The following is a 22,703-nucleotide window of genomic DNA, read 5'->3' on the forward strand; positions in this document are numbered from 1 at the left end:
GCCTGGATCTTACTGAATGGAAAATGCATTTCCAGTTCAAAGGGTTTTAAAAGAAAAGAGGAAAGGCCAAGACAAATGAAAAAGACTGAGGGAACAGCAGCTGAAGTTCTTCTCTAAATAGATTTTCAGATGTCTCTGTCAGCATCTTTTCTCCCTAGGGAAATTGGAAGTAAAATTGAAATCTGAATCTTGCATGCCTTAGAAACGGCTCCATTCCCTAGCAGCACCTGTAGACACCATGGATTTCATGGTTATGGACAAAATAAAGACAAAAGAAAAAAAATCCATTAGAGGCCAAATTTTGATGCTTTCAGAAACAAGGCTGTTCTAAAATGCTGTCACCCTTTTCATCTTCCTCTGCTACCTGAAATATGCAGAGGAAAATATCTCGACCTGAAATATACTTCAACTACATGACCTCAGATATACTCAGAGATGATAAAGCCAGCAGGATCACTAAGGTGGTACAGTTTTAACCATCTGATCAACTATTTCTGCCTTCACAACAAGTTATAAAAAGACTGAGAGAACTTGAGGAATATAAAGCTTATGTTTAATTTCCCTCTCATACACACACACACATTTCCCTTTCTGACGTGCAATCCTGCCTGATGCCAACCATTTACACAGGTACCTTTCCAGTTAGGCATCTAGAGGACTGTTTGTCTCTCAAGGGAAAAGAAAAACAACAAAAAACAAAAAACAAAGGAAAAGGAAACCAAACCAAGGTAAATTAAATGTCCTTTCAGCCAATTTTATGAATTGCCCTCAGCTATTAATTTACCAGCATTCTTCCAGACAGTGGCAGCTGCTTCAGCACGCCAGGCTGAGGAGTGAGCTGCTCCATAGCAACAGCCAGCAAGCGTGAACACACCTAGCATTAGCATCATGCAGAGCCACTGAGGGGGACTTTCAAAAGGAGTAAGAATGCTTGATTTTAAGACAAGGTACTGCATCTTACCTGAAAGAGAGAGGATATACAGCAGCCACAGTTGTTATACAGGTCAGTGTAGGCTGTGTAACTATTTGGCTGACAGAAACTGACCTTACCATAGTCATATTACTGCCTCGTGATATGAGAAAATCTTATAGGTGTTTCTAGCATGTGCGACATAGGTTATATGGATTTTTTTGTCTTTTAAACAGGCTTGCAACCAGAAAAATTATAAAATTGCTTTTTGTTTGTAAAGCAGAGTAAGGAAGTTACATCACTCCCCTCTTTTGGGTTTTAAAAGTCTTTTTGGGCTGGGTGATTGACACAGAGTTTGGTGAAGCTGCATGCACCAGGCTGGAACTAAGTTTCAGGAGCAGAAAATTAAAACCTGTTTCAGGGTTGTTTCACATTAGTGGATCCCTGTTCTGGCATCCCTGATATCCTTGGCTTCTGGTTTGTTACGGGGTTTCTTTGTTTGTTTGTTTCCCAACTGTGATTTTTATTTATTTATTGTAATTTATTGTTACGATTCTGAAACTTGCTAGATTAGCAGCCCAGGATACTAATGTCACGAAGTGGCAGTCTGAATTATACCACAAGCCTACTCTGCTGGGTTTACGGCTGGGCAGGAGGAGAAGAGTTTAATCAGCTCTGTCAATCCCTTTCCCTTCTGAGGCAGGCACAAAGGGTCCTGCTTATTGTCAGTAGTGTTGATAGCTGTTCTGAAATAAATACAAATGCAGTTCATTTTAAATCAGACCACTGAGCAAGTCATAAACTGCTGTAAGCTGTTGTTATCATGTGAAGCTGAAGTGGTTCTTTTGACACCCCATCACTTTGATATAGTTGACCCTTCCCTGAGAAATTCAAAGTTTTATCTTCCTGCTTTTTAAATACAAAAGGTCACAATGTACGTTGTTCCAAAGGTTCCTGAAGCAATCTCAATAACTACTCATGTCCTGAGTACTTGCTGAGATGAGCACCGTTTCCCACTACAGCCCTGCTCTTCACCATAAGGAAACCCAGGGGAAGGAGTCAGCCTATTTTCCAGAAGATCGCCATGTCCCCTGATGATTGGGAAAGCAGGGCTACAGCACGCACCTTGGAGAACACCTCCTTCACAGTGCAGCTGTCAGCCTCAAGAGGGGATCACTTTCTCTCCACTGACTACTGAACAAGTTGATGAAGTGACCACCTTTCCTCTGATAACATCAGACCTTGTGACTATCCTCCGGTTGGTCTAGGTCACCCACGGAGAAAAAAAGCAGAGTCTACTCTGACCCTTCCTCTTTTCTATCACCACAGGGAGACCTCCAGAGATCCCTCATTCAGGTGGATTTTGGCGATGGCATTGCTGTGTCATATGCCAATCTCAGCTCTACAGAAGATGGCATCAAACACATCTACCAAAATGTGGGCATATTCCGAGTGACCGTGCTGGTGGAAAATAGCCTAGGTTCTGACAACGCTGTCCTCTACCTGCATGTAACATGTATGTATTTTCATACTCATTGTTAGCTTCTGTCATTCATTAAAAAACATTAGTTTGTCCTTGGAGATGACATTTGGGGCTTTGCAGCTGGGAGCAGAGTGATGGGATATGATGAGTGTTTGTCTGTCCTCCAGCAGAGGACTCCAGACTGAAGAGCCACAGGCAATAGTATTGTTTGTTTTTTAAACCATGTTCCACCTCTAATTTTGGGTAGTCTAATTTAGGACGCCTCAAAGGAGTGTCCAGCCCTTTCTGAAATGCACCTTCATTAGCATGTTTACACTTCCAAAAAAACAAAGGCATCCAGGGTCTTTAATCACTTTTAAAAGCCTTGACTTTTACTTTGTACTGTGTTTTGCCCTCTAATGAAATACAGCCACCTTTGGGAGGGAACCCAGTGTGTTTGAGTCTTTCTGTTGTCATAGGAACCAAAATCTTAGTGTTAAAGAGTATTACAAGAAAAAATATCTTCACATTGCTCTTCTGCTGTTTCTTTTAACCTTTTTATACTTTATTCAGCCGTCTCTGATTTACAACTGAAATATATCTCAAGCCCTTGCATAAAACCAGCAATGTGTTCTTTCATATTTATTCTAGCACATGGTTATGAACCCAAAGGGTCAACCTATTATTGAAATTTTGTAACATCCCTAATGGATTGTGTTTGGGGCCATTGTTTTCTTTATACAGTGTTGGGTTTTTTTGTCAATTATTTATGTTTTCAGCTGTGTGCCTTTATGCCAGATTTACTGAAAAAAAGAAATTCCAAGATTTAAAGTTATGCTAACAGAAATACCACTTACCTTCTCCCAGATTAACTCCACATATTGTCTAGATAATTTAACATATTCTGTATACTTTGACTCTTAGTTTTGGAGTTACTTCATACAGCATGAAAGCATCTGCCTCTTCAGGGCAAGAGGGCAGCTCTTCAATGATGCATCATTGTACCAACAGATGGGAGCAGTGGGAGGTATAGCTGTGGGAGATAGGGATTTTATGAGGGAGCACTTAAGAAGCAGGAGCAAGTATCTCCCCGAGTGCCTCATGTCAAAAAGGCTTTCAGTTCACAATCATAGTGTAGCATTTATGATCCCCTAACGTGTTAGATCCCAGTCTGTGGCAAACTTTTGTGTCACATAATCCTTCAGCATACCACGTATTTGAAAAGCTTATAATACCTTGCAAAAATAACTGTATTCATAAACTAACTTATTGTGAAGCTTGGGATTTTGATTTGGGGGCTTAGCACTTCTGTGCTGAGGCACTGGTGAGTCAGGATAAATTCTTAGTTTTTAGACAGCTACTGATTTTTTTTTTTTATATTTTTTAAGTATCATCTTAAATAGGGTAGAGAAAAGGGCCTATGCTCAGAATAGTAATTTTTACAGCTTTGTGTAATTTCTTAATTTCTGGAGTCATATTCTAGTTTGCCTCTCAGTGTGTGCTTGGGTAATTATCGTGGGAGCTGCTGTGGGCTCCGAGCGCAGAAATCCTCCTCCCACTGCTGCTGGTTATAAAAGTCAGCTCAACCAGAGCCATGGTGGGTTTTTTTAATCTTTGTAAAGGTCACTGGAAACAAATGGAGAAGTGTTTTGGTGGTTGATTTTTTGCAGGAGGTTCTGACAGCATCTTGTGAACAGGGTTTGTAATCATTCACTGTTTGACAAGAGATGATTCCATGGGGACCATTGCACACCCTCAGCCTATGTGCAAAGTAATGAGGCCACGTGAAGCAACAACTACTTTCTCATGCAACCACCACAAAATAGAAGGAAAAGGCAGGTGTCCAGCCTTCTCTCTCACTCATAGTGGCTTTCTGATTTATAGCTGTTTTAATCCATTTTCTTGAGACCTTGAAGGTTTAAGAACCAGTTTGATTGTTTAAGCAGTACAGGAGATAAACAATATTCAGACATGTTCATGTGACTTAGCAGCTGGTAGTGTATACTTATGTGTTTTGTGTACGTAATGTCAGCATAGGACTGAAATGCTGTGTGACTGTTGGAGCCAGGTGCAGATAATACGTGCCTGACTCCCTGGAGAAATGACAGCTCTAAGGGATATGTCTCACCTTTCTCTACATGACAAGAATTAGGGACTTCAGAACAGGTTTCAGACCGAGCATGGTGACACTCAGACTAGCAATAGATTTTCCGAGGACAGAGATGTACAGCAAATTCACTCCCCTCCAGAGCCTACCACCCAGATCCACAAAAGCTTTTAAATCCTGTTTAAATACTTTCATTGCCACTCAGCTCTCTGCTGAATATACTGCTTGGGGTGTATGAGCTTGGCTCTTGGGAAGTTTGTAAAACTATCTGTCCTTAGAATAGACATACACACTGTACTGCTAAGATCCACAGAAAAGCAGTGTGAAGCCTGAATATCCAGAGAATTTTAGGAAGAGCTACTAACTGGGTGACCCCTTGTTACAGAGTTAATACCTGAGCGTGTGCAGCCAGATCTGGGCCTTCTGACACCCTTCCCTACCTGTGGCCAGCAGCCTTGCTGAGGGAAAAACTGCAGGCACTGATCCATGGTGCATGTGATCTCAAAGAGTAAAGCCTCTATCCCATGTCCTCCTCATCCTGCTGCAGCCGTGGGGCCAATGCACTATAGCAGCTCCTTTGCTGCAGTCAGTCCAGGGATCCAGAAATGCAGGATATTGTGAGGCAGGACCATTTTGGGATGGATGGACGGTAAACTGTACATAAAATCCTCCAGGCAACAGGCTGTTCCTGAACTTTCCTGACAATTCAAAATTTCCCCCCGGAAATTTAGTTATGCATTTGCCTGAATGCTTCAGAATAACATCACCTGCCCAAGTGAACCTTTTGAGAAGCTTCTCCCTTTCTGTTGTCTGGGATTTGTACACAGTTTTTTTCTGGGGCAGGTGAAGGTATGTAGTATCCATGGCTCTGCATGAAGCTCAGAAATTAATTCGCTTGAATTCTCTTCAAATTTACCCAGGAGAAAGCAGTCTGCTACCAAGCTACTGGCCTATCCAGAGTGAGCTATCCCCATCTGCTGGCCAGATAATAGTTCAGCATTTCAGCCACTTTGACCCATCAGCTATCTGCACAGAAATACTCAGGCAGAATTGGCTTGCTTGAGCCATTCTTTCATGTTCTTTCCTAGCCGGCATATGGTGGATGTTCAGGGAGGTGCTGGCCACTCTCTGCAGTGCAGGATCATTTGAGATGTATTCAGAGCAGCTATACAGTTATGTTAGAATGTATTAGACTTTGCATGGGCTCCATTGTCACTGCTGTCACTGCATCCGGTGTTAGGAAATGGATTTCGTTAGAGGGATGTGCTGACATTGGGCATCTGGCAAACATATCAAAGGATACCAGAGATGCAAAATATTCAGCCTGGGAAGCTCCTGGTTTTCAGGTCTCATGGTCTTGCTGAAAGCAGTCATGGCTCGGTCACAGAAATTTATCTGAAGGGAATGCAGTTAAAATAATAAAGGTGAAATTCTGGCTTCTCATGAATTTTTCAGGAGTGTTGACTCCTGATTTTAAAAAGAAAAATGAGCCACATTCTGGTCTATAGCAGGCTTTGATTAGTCTGATCATGGATAACTCCTAATTGGGCTGCTTCAGGTTAAGCAGCAGCTGTGTCTACAGCCCAGAGAAAGCTGCATTTCAGTAATAAGTCAGGAACACTGGTCCTTGTTTATTCTGGAATTGTTTGTACAGTCTGATTTGGGAGATTTTTTTCATCTCTCTCTTGAGTGTGCTGGGGTACAAGGTGCTTGCTCCAAAATGTGTGATGTTCCTTTAGGTTAAAAAGCTAGGTCTAAGTGACAATACGTTCATGGGATATGTCCTAAAAAATCTTCTCCTGTAATATATAAAATCCTCTAGCAATATATCTCAACTCCATATGGACAATGTGATCAATCCTCCTAGCCTGTGGTCTCTGCTTCTCATCACTGGGAAGCCTGAAGATGTAAGACATGTAGATGTGGCCTTAATTTGTTTAAGAAACTCAAGTCTCCATGTCACCTGGGATTTCTTTCTTTTTCTTTCTCTGTCACTCTCAGAACAATTGCTTTCTTTAAGTGAACAGTCAGAACACATTTTAAAAAATAATCTATAGGACAAGATGTAACAACAAAGGTCCGTCTGCCTCCAGAAGATGGGAAGTGTGTAACCCTGGGCGTAATGTCACTTGTCGAATGAATTATGTTCTGTTTGTACTAAAGAAATAAAAGAGTTTATTGAGGAAAAAGAGGGAGTATAAGGTAACATTAAAATGAAGGCGCTCAGTGAATAGCTGCCTTCAGATAGAGTTTCAGCTGATATAAATAGATATGCCACTGCTGAAGTTCACCAAATCATAGCAGTTTGCATCAGCAGGGATGCTTCATGTCCACTAAAGCCATTTGTCCTGCACATTCTTATGTCTTCCTGGTGAAGGCCATATTCACATAACAGGGCTCTGCTCTTATTGTTTAAGTTGTATCTGAAGTCCCTGAGTATATGATGTTCATGCAGTAGAGAGTCCAAGTTTTTCAGCTCCAGGTACAGTGGTAACCCCTGTTCTATGAGGAACAGACTTAAGCTTGCCTGTTTAGAAATGGCACCAAGCCGAAACATTAACTGTCATGCCCCACAATGATTTGGAGGACTTCTGTCTCCTAAAGAAGTGGTTATCCCCCTTGGTTCTCTTCTCCTCTCATCCATTTCAGATGGAGGGAGGACTCACCTGCTGCTTCTGTCTCTGCAGGCCCCTTGGAACACGTTCACTTATCTCTACCATTTGTCACCACAAAGAACAAGGAGGTCAACGCCACGGCAGTACTGTGGCCAAGCCAAGTGGGAACACTGACTTATGTCTGGTGGTTTGGGAACAACACGGAGGTTTGTATTCCCTATGGACTGAGAGATCAAAATAATCCTGGAGGAGCTCTCTGACTGAGAGGGAGGGAGAAAGGGATATGGGAATTCTTCTAAATAGGCACACACACAAGAAAATTATAAACCAGAGACCAAGAGACTGATGATTCTTTGACATACCAACACTGAAATGTAAGAACTACTTTGTGTTTGTTGCTGTGACTTAGCTGTAGGGTTTATTGCCATTTCATGGACAATACCAAGGACTTTCTCCCTATATTTACATCCAGAGTGGACATAGTGAACCAAAATCTGGAAGAGTTTCTAGTGTGTTTTTCCCCACCCTCCCTTCTTCAGTAACAACAACGTAAAAACGTAGGGGTTTGGGGATGATTTTAGGAAACTAACCTTTCAAACTGTAGCTGTTTTTAAATCTGAAACTGACTTTACATAGCCCTAGAGTTTATACCTCATTTCTCTGGCATCTAACAAAGGAAGTGGCTGCCATCAGTTCTTCCCCTTAAATATGCTGAGCCCAATTCTGAGCCCCCACACCCTCTGCTAAACCAAATGTGCAAGAAGACCCTATTATCATGTTCTACCAGTGGATGAAATGGTTCCCAACACACCTCCCTGCCACTGGGCTCTGCTCAGATATGAGAATAGCATGTACCACATTCTGCTGCCTCTATGCTTGCAGCGTTGATAAATCTGCAAAGGCATTCTAAATGTTATTTTATGTATCTCTGTGGCTGACATATGCAGAGACCCTGATTAATTACTGAGGGGAGAGATTGTCATCAATTTTGTAGAGCCAAGAGGAACCTTCAGCCACAAATGGTTATCTTCTGTATAATGCAGGTCAGAGAGTTTCATCAGTACATTTTGCTTTATTTAACTCTTTGTGATTAAAGCAGAACCTGACTTCTCGTTGTTGTTGTTTTGTGTTAATAATTTCCCTCAGATGGTGGAGAATTCACCGCTTCTCTTTTTTACTCTCTCACCCACAGCTAATTATCCTGAGCATTGAACACATGCACTATGTTTGTAGTCTGAATGTATCTAGCTTCAGTTTCAAGCTGTTGAATCTTGTCATGCCTTTGTGCGTAGATTAAAAAACTCTCTGTACTATCAGAAATCATCTCCCCCTAGAGGTACTTACAGGCTGTGATTGTCACCTTTTAACCTCCCTTCTGATCTGCTAAGCTCGTAAGTGATCAGAGTTGGTCTAACTCTGTTCTCATTGAAGTGAGAGTTTTACTAAACTACAATGACAACAGAGTTTTACTTAACTACAATGGCAACAGAGCTTTACTTAATACTAGGTGCTTTGAACATCTCACCCAGAGTTCATTAATAAGCAAAAACAGAAGTTAGGGCAGAGACTGCTGAAGGGGGATACAACTCACTGATAAATGGTTGCATAGTGAAGCAAGCTGAGAGAATCTGTGTCCTCTCTAAACATGATCACTTTCCAAAAATGATGTCTCTATGTCTAAGGATAATATGGTAGAACAACTGAGAGATCTTAATTTGCCTGCTGGTTCTGTCACAACCTCCTCGAGTCACCTTAAATGAAACACAGCTAGATCTGGGAAAGGAGTGTGACACTTGAGCAGTGAGTCTTGCAGGCACTTGTATTAGGTTCTGAGCCTCTCTGGGGAGTGCAGCAAAGATCAACATGTGATCCAGAACAGCCAGCATGCTAAATGGGAGAGAAATAATGGGATCTTAAAATGTAGCTCGTTTGGAAATTATAGATATCCTGCTCTGAGATTCAGGAGGACATCCCCATCTGGATCCCTGGGTCCTCCCTAGAAAATTGGCTTCCATGTCACAGGACTCCTTCTAAATCTTAAGTTTCCAAGCTGGAATTGAATCCCCAAGCCATCCCAATAGGCTAAAGAGCCAAACTAATTTTTGCTTTTCCTTACCAGCAAAATTAACTTAATTTCTCCTTTTCATATATTTGCAGCCACTGATCACATTGGAAGGGAGCATCACTTTCACATTTTCTGTGGAAGGGATGAACACCATCACCGTTCAGGTCTCAGCAGGAAACACCATTCTTCAGGACACAAAGACTATTGCTGTGTATGGTGAGCTCTTCCCCCTTCATTTCACATAGGATTCTCCATAGTCAAGAGCTAGAGAGCCAGGTTATCTGGCAGCAAGATGAGGTCTTTGTTACCAGATGCTTTGAGTGAGATTATAAGTTTGGTTCCAGTGTTATCAGTTCAGCATAACATTTCTGAAGGCCACTGGCTGACATTGGACTGAGATGACTGCAGAACATTGATCTTCCTTCCCAGAGCCCTCTGCATCTGCTCTATCACTATTTGGTCATCCTACGTAACTGTCAAAATGTTAGTTTCGCAAACTGGTTTTCCCCCTTCTTGGCCAGTAGAGGCCTCTTAACTCATGCAAAAGCTGCTTAGTTTGAAAGATAAGTCAGTGCTGTGTGCTGCAGTTCTGTACAGAAATCTGTACTGATTCGGTATTGTACTCAGGCCTCAGAAGCAATTAGGGCACACAAATATCGTATAGAGTAGATGAAGCCTAAGAACCACTGGGAATCCTGGTTTTAGCTGTTTATACTAACCACATGGTCATAGTGTGAGCAATGTGATCATCTCTGTTAACAGCAGCAGAGATTAAGAAGTACATTTTCCAAGTCTAGTCCTCCCCCCACCCTTATCCCTGTCCCCTGCCAGTTAAGGTTTCAAGTGTTTGTGGCATGTCTGTGAAAGTACAGTCACAGCTTCTTTCACAGGTCTTGCCTGCTTCAGAAGTCAATATGAAGATAGCATTTCATTTACATTCCCAGCACAGCTCCCCTTCCAGTGCTATTTGTCCACTGAAGTAAGGACTGGTCACCTTTTTCGGTCCATGACACTCGAGCAATGAATCTCTTGGATTCTCCAAATCTCAGTGAATCTCTCACACTCCTGGCTTCTCTGACAGTCTGTGCATCACCTGCAGACTGGTTAAGCAAAAGATGAGCTGCAGCAGGTTTCACTACGTTCTGCCCACTCGTTTGGTACTAGATCATTTCACAGTCTTTACTCACCACCATGTCATTGTATCTGCAGAGCAATTTCAGTCCCTGCGGTTATCATTCTCTCCGAACCTGGATGACTACAATCCAGATATCCCAGAGTGGAGAAGGGACATCAGTAGAGTAGTCAAAAGAGCTCTGGTGGAGGTAAGCAATGTGCGTAATCTGCCTTACAATGGTTCTAATTTCTGCTTTGTGCCTACATTAGGACTGGATCAGCTGTTCTCTAAAGGTGTCTGTTTCTACGAATTATAAAAGGAGTCTAGACTAGTGTTTGAGGCCAGAATCCTAAATTTTAGACAGGTGAAATTATCCCATCCTATGACAGTCTGGTGCTCAGTGTCAGCCTTCAGTTTATTCTTTTTAGTAACAGTGGATTATGTGGAATATTTCTGAAAAAAGGCCATATAGAAAACAAATTACTTATATCTTATAACTGCAAATATCTTCACTGCTGCATACCAATTCATACTTCTTTTACTGCTATTCTTATACAGCAGTGTAAAGTAGTGCTATTCTAATAGAATTACAAATATGCTGTATGAAATTTAGGAGACCAAAAAGAAAACATTTTTTACTACAGAGAAGAGCACTGCAGTATGTGCTTTATGTCTTTCATAGAGCATGAGGTTCACGGGTCAGGACTGGATGATATTTTTCCCATCAATACTATGGAGAAGCTCTGAAGTTCCTTCTTTAACTGTGGAACAGAATGTCATAAAAATATTCTTGTGTGGCAGAAGATTTAGATTTCAAACTGAGAGGCTAAGAAAAGTTAGAAGAAGCAGATAGAGTTTCTCAGCTCAACAGAAAACCAGTGAAAGGAACTGCTTGAAACAGGGTTTCTGCTTATTTTTTTTAAAATGAAGATACTCAGATTTTGGAAGTATAAAATGTTTGTAGATGTTATTAGCAAGCTTATATGTTCATTCCTGACATTATCTGTACAAAAAGACTGGAAAGACACTGTGCACTAATCGGGTGCATACAAACTTGTTTGGATTTTTTCTGAGATTTTTTTTTCTTAAATTTCCTCAAAAAAATATGAGGAAGGAAGAAAGGAAAAAATACGAACATTTTTCTGGAGCTTGTTATCCTGACTTATTTATGTCTGTATCAAGTATTCAAGGATCCATTTGTCTTCAGGATGAATTTTCAGAGTACAAACAACTTAAAATCAAGCCATAAAGAAAAAGGATTATAAAACTACAGTACCAAGGCCACATTTCAAAAGCAAAGCAGTGAAAACACAAAAGTTTTTTTTGTTGTATGCGTAAAAAAAATAATAGAAATTGATAGATAATTATCCCTCTTTATATAGCTATATGATTCACCTGAAACAAGCCTTTGTAAGAAGTTCCTGTAAAAATTAAAGATAAAACCAATAGATTTCTACATCAATTAAGTAAACTGTATAAAAATGAGTCGAATAACTAAATAATTCAATAGGAAATTATATCTGTGCTATAGAATTTTTATGAACTTTTATTAAAGTATTACATTCTTATTACAGAGTACCATAGACTTGGATAAAAATTATGCATAAGAAATTATAGTTCTCTACTAAAATCTGATCTTCTCTCTAAGTAGGGATAATTTCATATTATCACAAAGTAGGATATTTTGTATTATGATCATATTTATTTGCTCACATCATTGATTTTCTGAGTCCTGTCTCCCACTTTGGATGAAGAAGACAAGAATGAACTGAGTAGATCAGCCAAAAGCTTCCAGACAAAAAAAATCATTCCCAGCCTCTGAAAATGAAGACTTTCCATTAACTGGTAATACTGTGTCTTTTTCTTGACATCTTAGAACAACCTGTTAGGCAAACACAAATAATGCAAGCCCTGGCTTCACAGAATACTTGGAAAGAATATATGAGACCTTTATATTGTTACATTGGTGGTTTTTTTTGTTTGTTTGGTTTGGTTTGGTTTGGTTTTTTTTTTTTTTTTTTTCCTAAATCCATTTAAAAAGCCCACAACAGCAAAAAAACTTTGGTATGCAGTGGAGGGAAAGGGTTCCCTTTTCATAGTTCCACAGGGTATCCCCTGGACTGTCAGCATTCACACATGGAGTAGCCACAGAATTAACTCAGGTAATGGTGACTTGTAATCAGTTTTGCTGACTTCTTGTCTTCCATCCATCATTTCCTTCAATGAGCAACTGCTCCAAGTCTTTGCTCCTGAACTACTAGGGAGAAGAATTAATGAATTTCAGGTCTGATTAATGTCTGAGAGTTGCAAGTCCTGACTGTAGGGTAATGTCTGTGCTGGATCCAGCTGCTGTGGTCTGTCCTAATATTTGAGGGCACTTTTGTTTCTCATTTAAAAGTGACCTACTAAGTTCAGCAATTGGAAACTTGAGTTTTAAATCAAAACCTTGAGATTTAATGCATTTGCTGGATAATCCACAACACAAAGAGGCAATGGAGGAAGATTCAGCAAGCTGTTTCTCCTTCTTTGGGCTCACAAACTTACCTAAAGGCCAAACCGGCTTCTGTTCTGGAGAATAACTGTGATCTGATTGTACAATGTCATGGTAACAGCAGCTGAAACTCATGACCAGAGATGACCCTGGTAGTGATGCCTGTGGGGTACTTTTTCCTGAATTTTGGCTAATTTATGTTGAAGGGAGATTTGAGTTCTGACTGGTTGCTTAAGATTTTCAGCCAACAAGACAAGTAAATAAAAATTTGCAGACTGATACAATCTTTAACACCTAAAGAAAAAAAAAATGGTTCTCATTAACTTGTGGAATTGACCCAGGATGTGAACTATAAGAATTTGTTTGGCTTTTGAGATTCAAACTTGATTCATCATCTTCTTTCTCCCTGGTCTCCACAAGGCTTTTGAGATGTTTTGGATCACCACACCACTAGAGTGCAATTCTGTCCACATACTTGCCCTTTAACGTGCAGCTTCTTACCATTGACTAAATGAAAAACCCCAGGAACTAACTTAGGATAGTCAGACAACTTTAAAATAGCTATTTTAGACAAAATAAATTGTATATATGCAACTGTTATTTAGGAGCTCCATTTAGCTTGTCTGATTATCACTGTTGCATGAGGACCCTGCATATTTTACAGGAGAACGTGTTAAAATATCTTAGATCAGGAAATTATTAATCCCTGACTTTTTACCTGCACTGGATTTTAACAAGGTTCTTCCTGTTGTACCAGATATACCCTACATCATTTGTGTAAGTACAGTGATGCCTTAGCAAAGAAGCTCTCAGCCTTCAGTGCCATCCCCACTGTTTATCTGTCCATTATTTGTCTATGTATCAGGCAACAGGCATTTCAAGCAAGCATATTCTGGTCGCAGTGCTCCCCGGTCTGCCTACATCTGCTGAACTCTTCATTTTACCATATCAAGATGCCACAGGAGAAAATAAAAGAACATCAGCAGACCTAGAGCAGGTAATGTGTCTGTTACTCGGAGAAGTATATGTTTATGCATTTGTGCGTGTATAAATGCATATATATATATATATATATATATATATATATATATATATATATATATATATAAGATTTCCAAGATACGTCTATGGGATTTTCAGGACAGATCAGAACAAGTTATTGTGGTACAAATGCATGTGATTTACTAGGGTCTACACAGCAACCATGGTACATGGTAACTCCTCTTTTTTTTTGGGGGGGGGATGGGTTGTTTTTTGTTTTGTTTTTGTTTGTTTGGGGTTTTTTGTTTGTTTTTTTTGTTTGTTTGTTTTTGTTTTCTTTTTTTTTTTTTTTTTCCTGAGTAGTGGAGAGGGTGGTGGTGGTGTTTTTTTGTTGTTGTTTTTTTTTCTCCCAAACACTAGAAACAGGCTTTGGAGCTGTATTTAGGGGTGGAGACTCCCATTTGGGTTCCCTCAGTAATGTCAGATTGGCATAGATTCATATGATGTCATGTCTCTCCCTTAGAAGTTCTGTTCTACTTCATGGAAGTAGGAGGAAAGCAGGAATGATTTAGGGGTTGATTCCTGCCAACATGAACTGGAGTAGCCTCATAAAGCAAAGTTTATGAGGCTGTCGAGTCTAGAAAGTACTGAAGGACAGTGTTGAGTGGTAGACCTGGGTAGATCAGAACTTCATTACTTTAAGGCACAGGGATGGGGCTGGATTATCTGCCTGCCTTCTTCATGATCCTGGCAGTGGGGTTCAGCTGCTATGGATTATTTTCTCTATGAAAGGCTGAAGCAGATTATGACAACTGGTGGACTATATCTCCCTGCAGACCCAAAAGGTCCAGCCCACCAGGTGAGCCTAGCATGATTGTGACTAGAAGATGAAACACTGTGCTGAGCAAAACCCCTGAAATATCTCTCAGTTTATTACCTCAAATTCCAGGGGCAAAGATAACTATCATTGAGTGAAGCACCAATGTACCTCTGCCTCTCCATACAGCATGTCCATGGCTCAAGCAAACATACCCTGTGCTGGTATGGGCTATATGAGCATTGGAGTAGAGGATATCATTAATTCACAAATATTAGCCTTGCTGCTATGGTGAAATCCTCAGCATTACTGGATGCCTACTACTCCACTGGATGGCACAAGGGTTTTAACATTTCTCTTTGGAATTGTCGCTCAATTTGTGAATGCGTGAAGTCTTCCCACCAGCATATGTATCAACAGTATCTTCCTCTTATTGTGTTCTTGTTTTCTAGTAGCCTTTTCTTCTGCCTCATCTGTTACAGGCTGCTGCAATTGACTCTTGCAGTGGTCTAAAGTGTTGCTAACTTAGCCGTGGGCCTCAAGCCACTAGGTCACCTATATTCTTAAACTTTGCCTTGCTCAACATCCTCAGCCATCATCTTTTTTTGACAAATTACTTTCCTCTGCAATTTTGACCACCCATGTAATAAACAAGAAAGATGGAGATTTAGTGCTCTGCAAAACCTTTACTCCCTTTTCTCCTTCATCCCCCTTCTCCTTTCCTCCACTACAAATTGGCAAAGAAGCCAGTCCATAAACTTTCAAATTTACATCTGACCCAGCTCCCCTCCGGCACTCAGCAGCTTATTGTATTTTGCCAATTACTCCCTCTCTTTGTCCCTTTCTTTTTTCACCCTGTAAAAATGGAATTTCTGTGGCTGTGGAGAAAGGAAGCCCTTTCAGTGCTCTCATGATGCTTTTTATGGACAAGAAAAAATGTCATTTTCAGTGGGACACTAGCAACTTCTCTCTCTGACGTGCTGTAGGGTCCAAACAGTAACCTTTGAAGAGAGAGAAACCATTTGCCATTTGCAGTCAGCTGTTTCTTGTGGAGAAGTATCTACCCTGCTCCCATCAGGATGATCATAATGTTTTTCTCACTAGTCTGTGGGCACTGCATTCTCTTTCCTAGATACTCCAGTAGAAAATGGCATTGTTTTCAGTGGGAATTGCCTAAGGGGGGGTCTCAAAAAGTGTCTCTGCACTCAACTCTGAAGCATGTTCTGATCCTGTTCCTGTTACTGTCATCCATTTGGTTTGTGATCCCTTTCCAAAAGTGTTTCAGAGCTCATTCAACAGTTTCTTGCTGTGCCTGAAGTCACTGGGATGAGTACTGGAAGCAGATGTTTTTGCTGATGACAGCTTAAATTGCTTCTTAGATACTTTATTATGTATAGTGTTCTTTTCTGGTAAAAACAGAAATCTGTGTTGTGTTCATGAGCAAACAACAAGCTATTCAAAGGCACGGATGTGAGTTTATGTGTTTGCAGGTGCACACCCAAAGGAGTTATAGTTCTGGATGATTTTTTCTAATTTGGAAGAGAAACTTCAAAGTATACAGGAACAAAATAGAAATAGTTTGCACAAGCACTGCAATGGAATAATGTTTCTTAAGGAAGCACTTAATTATATGGGTTCCTTTTTTCATGGTGTCATATCACATGTGGAAGCTGCTCTCCAAACCTGAGACTTGTGGTGAGCCTATCTAGAGACACAGTGACAAATAGTTTCTGTCCCTGGAAAACCTGCAGTCAGAGTAGATCAGGTGGAAAGGAGTTACAGAAGTTTCCGTTTCTATTCTGCAAAAGCCCTGGTTTCAGTACCCAAGGGAGGGAAAACGTAACTCATTCTCAGAATCAAAAATTGGTGAAACTGAGTGAACTACCACAGAAGGGCATGAAACCCACCATGCACACTGTAGGCACAGATAGACCAGGAGAATGAAGTGTGCTATAGCCCCCCTCTTTCTCTTCCCCCCTTATTAGAGTCTCCAAAAGTCAGCATATATACTTGAGGTCAGATGACATGGATGTGGTGATTCATCCCGAAATCTGCCACATTAACATGCCAGTTACCAGAACAGAGTCAAGGGTCACTCTGTGGTCCTGGTGTTCCGCTCATCCTCTGCACAGCACCTTGATCATCCAGGCGGAAGCCACAGGCCATAAATCAATGTCTGCTCCACCGTAGATCTTCATGGGTGGCAGGGGGGGGGCGCCCTGCCGTCTCACCACAGGATACAGGGGGGTCTCTGCTCCGTCACACCTCCCCCCTCTTTTCTTCCTCCATTCCTCCACTGACCTTGGTGTTCATGCAGCTGCAGCAGCTCCTCCTCACAAGTCCGACTGCCCGTCACCACGTCCCTTCTTAAATACGTTATCGCAGAGGCGCAGCTGATGGGCTCAGTTTCCAAACAGAGGTGGAGCTGACTTGGAGTTCAGGGAGCTTCAAGAAGCTTCTCACAGGGGGCCACCCCTATAGCCCCCTCCCCTGCCACCAAAAAAACCCTACCACTCACTCAACCCAGGACACTGGTACGTACTCAATTGGCTTTTTAAGCATACCTCTGGGTCTCTCTGTCCAGCCGCTCTGTGGTCTCTGGGTACATAATTCTCACTGACTTCAGATGCAGCTACCTGTCCACTGTCCTTTGAAAATCTAGGTCTTAATTTCCCATTTGTCAAAGTCTATAATACTACTCTGTCACTCATATGTCTAATCACAGTAAGCCATTAATTGTTGGGTACAGTAATAGTGGGGTTGTGGAAGTTGTCCTAAGCCCTGCATCACACTTGACAAATACAGATTTCCATGCAGTCTTCCATTATGGTGGTGCATTTGTGTGTTAGGCTCTTGTTGAGACTGTGGTTAGAGGGTAGATGTCATTTTCTCCTTGAGCTCATGCACCACTCTCATTCAAGTGCCCCAAATTATTCTTTCTGTGTACACATAGTACCAATTATTGTCATATCTGTTTGCAGATTACATTTAAAAATGTGAACTCTGCATTCCTGATATTTCCCATGAGAGACTAAAGTACCTTTTAAAAAGTTTAACTGCTCTTGACAGCTGAAAAAAAATGCTGCATATGAGGCTGGGGAAGTTTTCTCAATGTGAAGTATGGGACAATTCCACCTAATACATAAATACAAAATTTCTGAGGACATCAGATTGCTTGATCCACTCCACTTTCTGTAGTCAGTCTTAAACTTACTCTTTACAGCTTCATAAAAATCAAAAGGCCTTTTCATCCTACCGAATCTCAAAACATTTTGCATATTCAAAAAATCTTGTATTTGGGACCAGAATGTTGTGACTTTGCCTTTTTTTTTTTTTTCCTCTTAACTGGGTCACTTGGTTCCCCTGCTTCATTTCACAGTAACTGAGGACAGGCTACCAACCTGCTTAAAAATGTAGGAATAATTGGCAGTTTTAAAACGCTGCTATTTGATTTGCATGTCGTCACTGTAACACCACTAAAATATCCCAAATCTTGCAAAAACAGCCACCCAGAATTGCCATTGGCCACTTAGGCTGGCATACAGTTTTTACACCATGTTTATGGACAAGCTCGGTGCATGTGATGATTGCAGAATTCAGATCTGCCGCTTCAAAAGCACTGAATTCTTTCTCTTCAGTGAAGGGCAAACCTCTAATTAGTAGCATTTCTGAGTAATTTTTAGCACAAATCAAATTCAAAATTAGTATGTGGTAGGAAGATATTCTACTTACAGTTCAGTGGAGGGCAGTCATGCAAACACACAGATATGATTACTCAATTTATTACAGTGTACAGGCTTACTCTATAGGAATATTGGGAAGGTTTATCTTTTTATATGTACTTTTCACAAACTATCTTCTCTCCACATTATTTGCTAGTGGAGGCTTTTTGTCAAACGTATCAAATGTGTCTCCTGGTTGTCAAATGGGATGTAAGCAGAAGATACATGAGAATTCTAAAGTGATATTTTCATATCAAGTAAAGGTTTAGTGTTTTTATGTGTTTCCCTTTAGTTCTTCATTTGCATGCGTTTACCTGGCCTGTTCAAAATAACCATAAAAGCAGAATACAAAATAGATGTAGGACCAACTATTTAATGACATTTGAGGCTATTAATCTTTTCTCTGAAAAGAGCTATCAGCAATGTAGCAAGCATGATGGAGTCTTTGGCAAATGGCAACACCAGCTGGTTGGTAGCCAACTGTGCTGAACATGTTGCAGCTGTGGCCAGTATCTGTATCCAGCGAGAGAGATGGGAAATGACATGGATGACTGAATATCAAATAGTCAGTGATGAACTGAGGAGCTGAAGTACCTCTGGTGAATTTATCACTACAGAGAGTGACATTTAGGAAGCCTGTTTTTAAGGATTCTTTCCTTAAAGAGATTTAGTTTTCTTCTTCATTGTAGCTGATGCACCTTCTATCTTCTTTTATACTTTTTTTTTTTCCGCCCACACTCCTAAGTTTTAGTGTTTTAGAATATTTACTTTCACTACCTTTCTTTCCTCTGATGTATTTCAGCTGTGCCCGTCATCAAAATATTTTAGCAACAGGATCATGACAGTGAACACCTTCCAATCTAACAGAAGATGATGCCTATCAGTCCTGGAAATTAAATTCCAGGAAGAGGAGTAAATCATCTAGTGTTTACTAGGAGAGATTTTTTTAACATCTGTACCTTCATATGCAGACCAAGTCTTCTGCTGGGTGCTTAGGGAAGGTTGAGACAGTATTTAAGAAGTAAAGGCAGGTGGGGAGAGAATGTAATACTGTGAACCAGAATACCTTGTACCAAGGGCTTTTTCTGTATCCAGCTTTTATCAGCTGCTTGTGTGCTGTAGAAGAGGCTATCTATATATCTTGTCTTAATATCTTTGAGTTAAATCCTACCATGTCACTATCAGCCCTCTCACCTTCTCATCTTTTGCTCAGTGTACAGAGCAGCCCTTAATTCTCAAGACTCCTTCTGGTCACCTTTATTCATCTAAAGTGGATCCTGGCTTTTATGCCCAGGTTCCCTCTGGGTTTGTATCTGTTGGTCAGTTCTTGTCCCAGAGTAACCATAGAAATGACTTGCCTTGTGCTCTCATGGTATCTCTGGATACTAACAGCTGCTTGAATTTAACATCTTTCATTAAAAGATCTCACGAAATTCCTGCTGGACCCTGTAAGTCATTGATTATGCTCTTCTCAGTGCTAAGGCAAGCAAGCCTTCATGTGAAGTAACCAAGGTTATGCAGGGCAAGCGACACAGTTTAAAGTAATCCACATTTGCCCTGACTCCTGATTCATTTTTGTAATGCTGGTTCAAGTTGCTTCCTACCAATCAATGTGCATAATTCTTTCCCTAGTTGTTTATTGATTTATTCAATGAATTGAAGTGTAGCACTCATTAGTTGAGATCCTTACACAGTATCTATAAAATTATCTAGATTCCTAGCGAGTACATACTGGCACAGTTGAATCACATTCAATTAGTCTAAACCAATTTACACCAGAGGTTTCAAAATTCAATAAGGGTATGGGAAAATGCCCTTCTGAGTGAGAGTTCTGTTTCTTCATGAGCATGGTTCTTTCACAGTCCTAATTCTGACAAAATGCTAAGAGAAGCCAAATTAACTTTCGTTTTGTTCCATTTTTAAATGGGAATCTCTTTTTTTCCTTCATAAACTGGCTGTTATTATTATTCATTATGTGTCCTTTGATGAAAAATGATACATGAAGAATGGTTTCTATTACTGAATTATTTTTGCACATCATGCTTAATTCTGCAAATGAAGCAGATAAAGTCAATGAGGCTCAGTTAAGGACCAAAACTAATTCTGAAAGCTAATTATTTTCACAAGGGAGACTCTTGAAGACTGTGAATTAGGAGGTTGCTATTCTAAGAAGTTTTGTCTTCAACTGAATTAGTTGCATCTCCAGGAGTGAGAGGGGAACAGGGACAGGCCTGAGGCCAACCTGTTACCCAGCTGGAGGTCTAGATGTTAATTGGAGTTGCATAGCTATTTTTGAAACAGGCCAAAGTACTTTGATGTTTCTTTATCTGCTTTTTTAAATAAAAGTGTATCCATGGTACCACTTGGAATGCAGAAGTAGAGAGGCACAAGACCCGGAAGTTTTCCCATTGAAACCTTTTCATCACCTCAGTGACTGAGATTAGTCTTTATTTGGAGATTTACTTCAAAGACACTTTATTACTGTTGTAAAGAAATTATATGAATCAGAACCACTTCTAGGTAATAGTCAAATAGCCTGTGATCCACTGAGCTAGAAATAGACTTGAAAGAATAAGAAAGGCAGAAGAGCTCACTTCTTCAATCTCACAGTGAGTGTCCTGAGTGATCTGCAATTCACAGATCCCCCTGGGACCACATGAGGACCAGAAGCATCATCAGGTCCAACATTGGAGAGTAGTGTCCAATTCCAATGTGAACTTGGCCCGTTAGCTGTGTGTAACCTGCTCATTCACCTCAAGTACTGATGTTTGTAAACTACTGTGTGTGCTATTTCAGATAATTTTTAGAAGTACAGTAATGCCCTTTTCTCCCTCTTTCTATACTGTCTATATGTCTATTTCAAAGAAAATCTGTTTTTCCATGTAAAGAGAAATGAAAATATTGTACCAAGCAAGCAAACATTTTAAAAACATGTCTGAGTGCATCTGTTCTTCCCTTAGAAGTGTGTGTCAGGAATCTCCAGAGCTGCCTGAGGAAGGCAGATGTCTGAATTTCACAAGAACTTCTGGCGCTTTTGAAGGTCTCAGGCTGTTATTAGTTTTTTGACTTGTTCAGGTTCCATAAAGGCCCAGACAAAAAAGCTGCACCCAAAAAGCCACTGGGAGAGCATATAATTAATTGAGCCAAGGAAATATGCTGTATGCTCTGAGCAGCATGAACAGTTGTTACCTGTTCTGACACTTTGCATATAGTCCTGAAACAGTGATGGCTATTTCAAGCTTCTGCTGAGATACTTACGGTTTCAGGCAAAAATCATTTTATTCTAAGTGGCATTTGTACAGGATGTAGTCAAGTCCTCATTCATGATGAGGTAACAATGCAATACAGTAATAATAAACTTCAGTTGTGACTTTCTTCCTTTTCGTTACTATTTCACTCTTACTATCTCTCCCCTTTCCTATTACTCCTTTTCATCAGCTCACCAGAAAAGAATATTGGTTGAGCTTTGTCTCACATACTCAGCTTGCCTGCTGGGAGGCTGCCACAGCAGCTCTCAGCTGTAATGTCCCTGCTGGTGCTGTTGTTTTGCCCTCTCCACTCTGCATTGCAGGAGTCCCCAGGCAGGCCAGGTGAGATCTGTGTTCCTCATGTCACTGGTGCCCAACAAAGTCTCTGGTCCCTTCTCATGCCAACTTTCTTGATGTTCTCATATTCTTCCTTTTCTTGCCCAAGTCATTGATGGAACTATTCTCCAATACTAGATAGAAATATTTACTAGCTGCATTCTCAGTTATACATCACATTAAGCCTCTTTTTGTATAGAAAGCATCATATATGGTTTTTACTTATACTGTTTCCCTGACCATTTTGTGCAGCTATCACAATGTGTTGAAGATGAATGTCACAATGTGGTTGGCTCCTTTCTTCAGTTTACTGTCTTGTGGTTGCTTTTTTTAATAGGCTCAGCTGCCCCAGCAACATCAGGATCTCTCTCAGAGCACAATGAAAGATAATTCTTGCGGGGGTATGGAGGAGAGTTGTTAGGTCATATTTGGGACTGGAAATGTCCAGAATGATATTTTTTCTGTTATTTCCATGAGCCATTAATGTACCAGGTTTACAGTATATTGATCTGCATCTATTTCTCCAGTTTTAGAGATGAAGTACTCTTTCTAGTCATCAATCTTGGTTATTAATATACTCAGATTCTTAAAGAGGGATATAATTTGCTTCCCAGGCTTTCTTCATGTACTGCACGTCTTTGTGTCACCATCCCTGCTGCTCTGAACTCAGCAGATGGCTCTTTATAAGCAGGTGCTATTTTTTCTTGCTATTGGAAGAAATATATTTGCTGCTCATTCTGGCACCCATGAAAAAATTGTAAACTTTAAAGAGATATATTAAAAAATACAAATAAAATGCCTGTAAGAGTTATTGCCAAATTGATATTGGCCAACG

At 40.4% G+C, this 22,703-nt stretch overlaps 1 protein-coding gene across 4 annotated transcripts in view; it reads left to right on the forward strand.

The window, feature by feature from the left end:
• The window catches only part of SORCS1 (sortilin related VPS10 domain containing receptor 1), a 305,446-nt gene that overhangs the window by 271,966 nt on the left and 10,777 nt on the right, over positions 1-22,703 (forward strand). For all 4 annotated transcript variants that reach the window (XM_032988691.2, XM_042790410.1, XM_042790397.1 and 1 more), the window contains exons 19-23: positions 2,240-2,426; positions 7,167-7,300; positions 9,252-9,375; positions 10,369-10,481; positions 13,630-13,761. In XM_032988691.2, the coding sequence (XP_032844582.2) occupies positions 2,240-2,426; positions 7,167-7,300; positions 9,252-9,375; positions 10,369-10,481; positions 13,630-13,761 (690 nt within the window). The remainder of the gene's footprint in view (positions 1-2,239; positions 2,427-7,166; positions 7,301-9,251; positions 9,376-10,368; positions 10,482-13,629; positions 13,762-22,703) is intronic.

The sequence above is a fragment of the Tyto alba genome, unplaced genomic scaffold, assembly GCF_018691265.1.
Source record: "Tyto alba isolate M040663 unplaced genomic scaffold, T.alba_DEE_v4.0 Super-Scaffold_1, whole genome shotgun sequence".
NCBI classification, from domain to species: domain Eukaryota; kingdom Metazoa; phylum Chordata; class Aves; order Strigiformes; family Tytonidae; genus Tyto; species Tyto alba.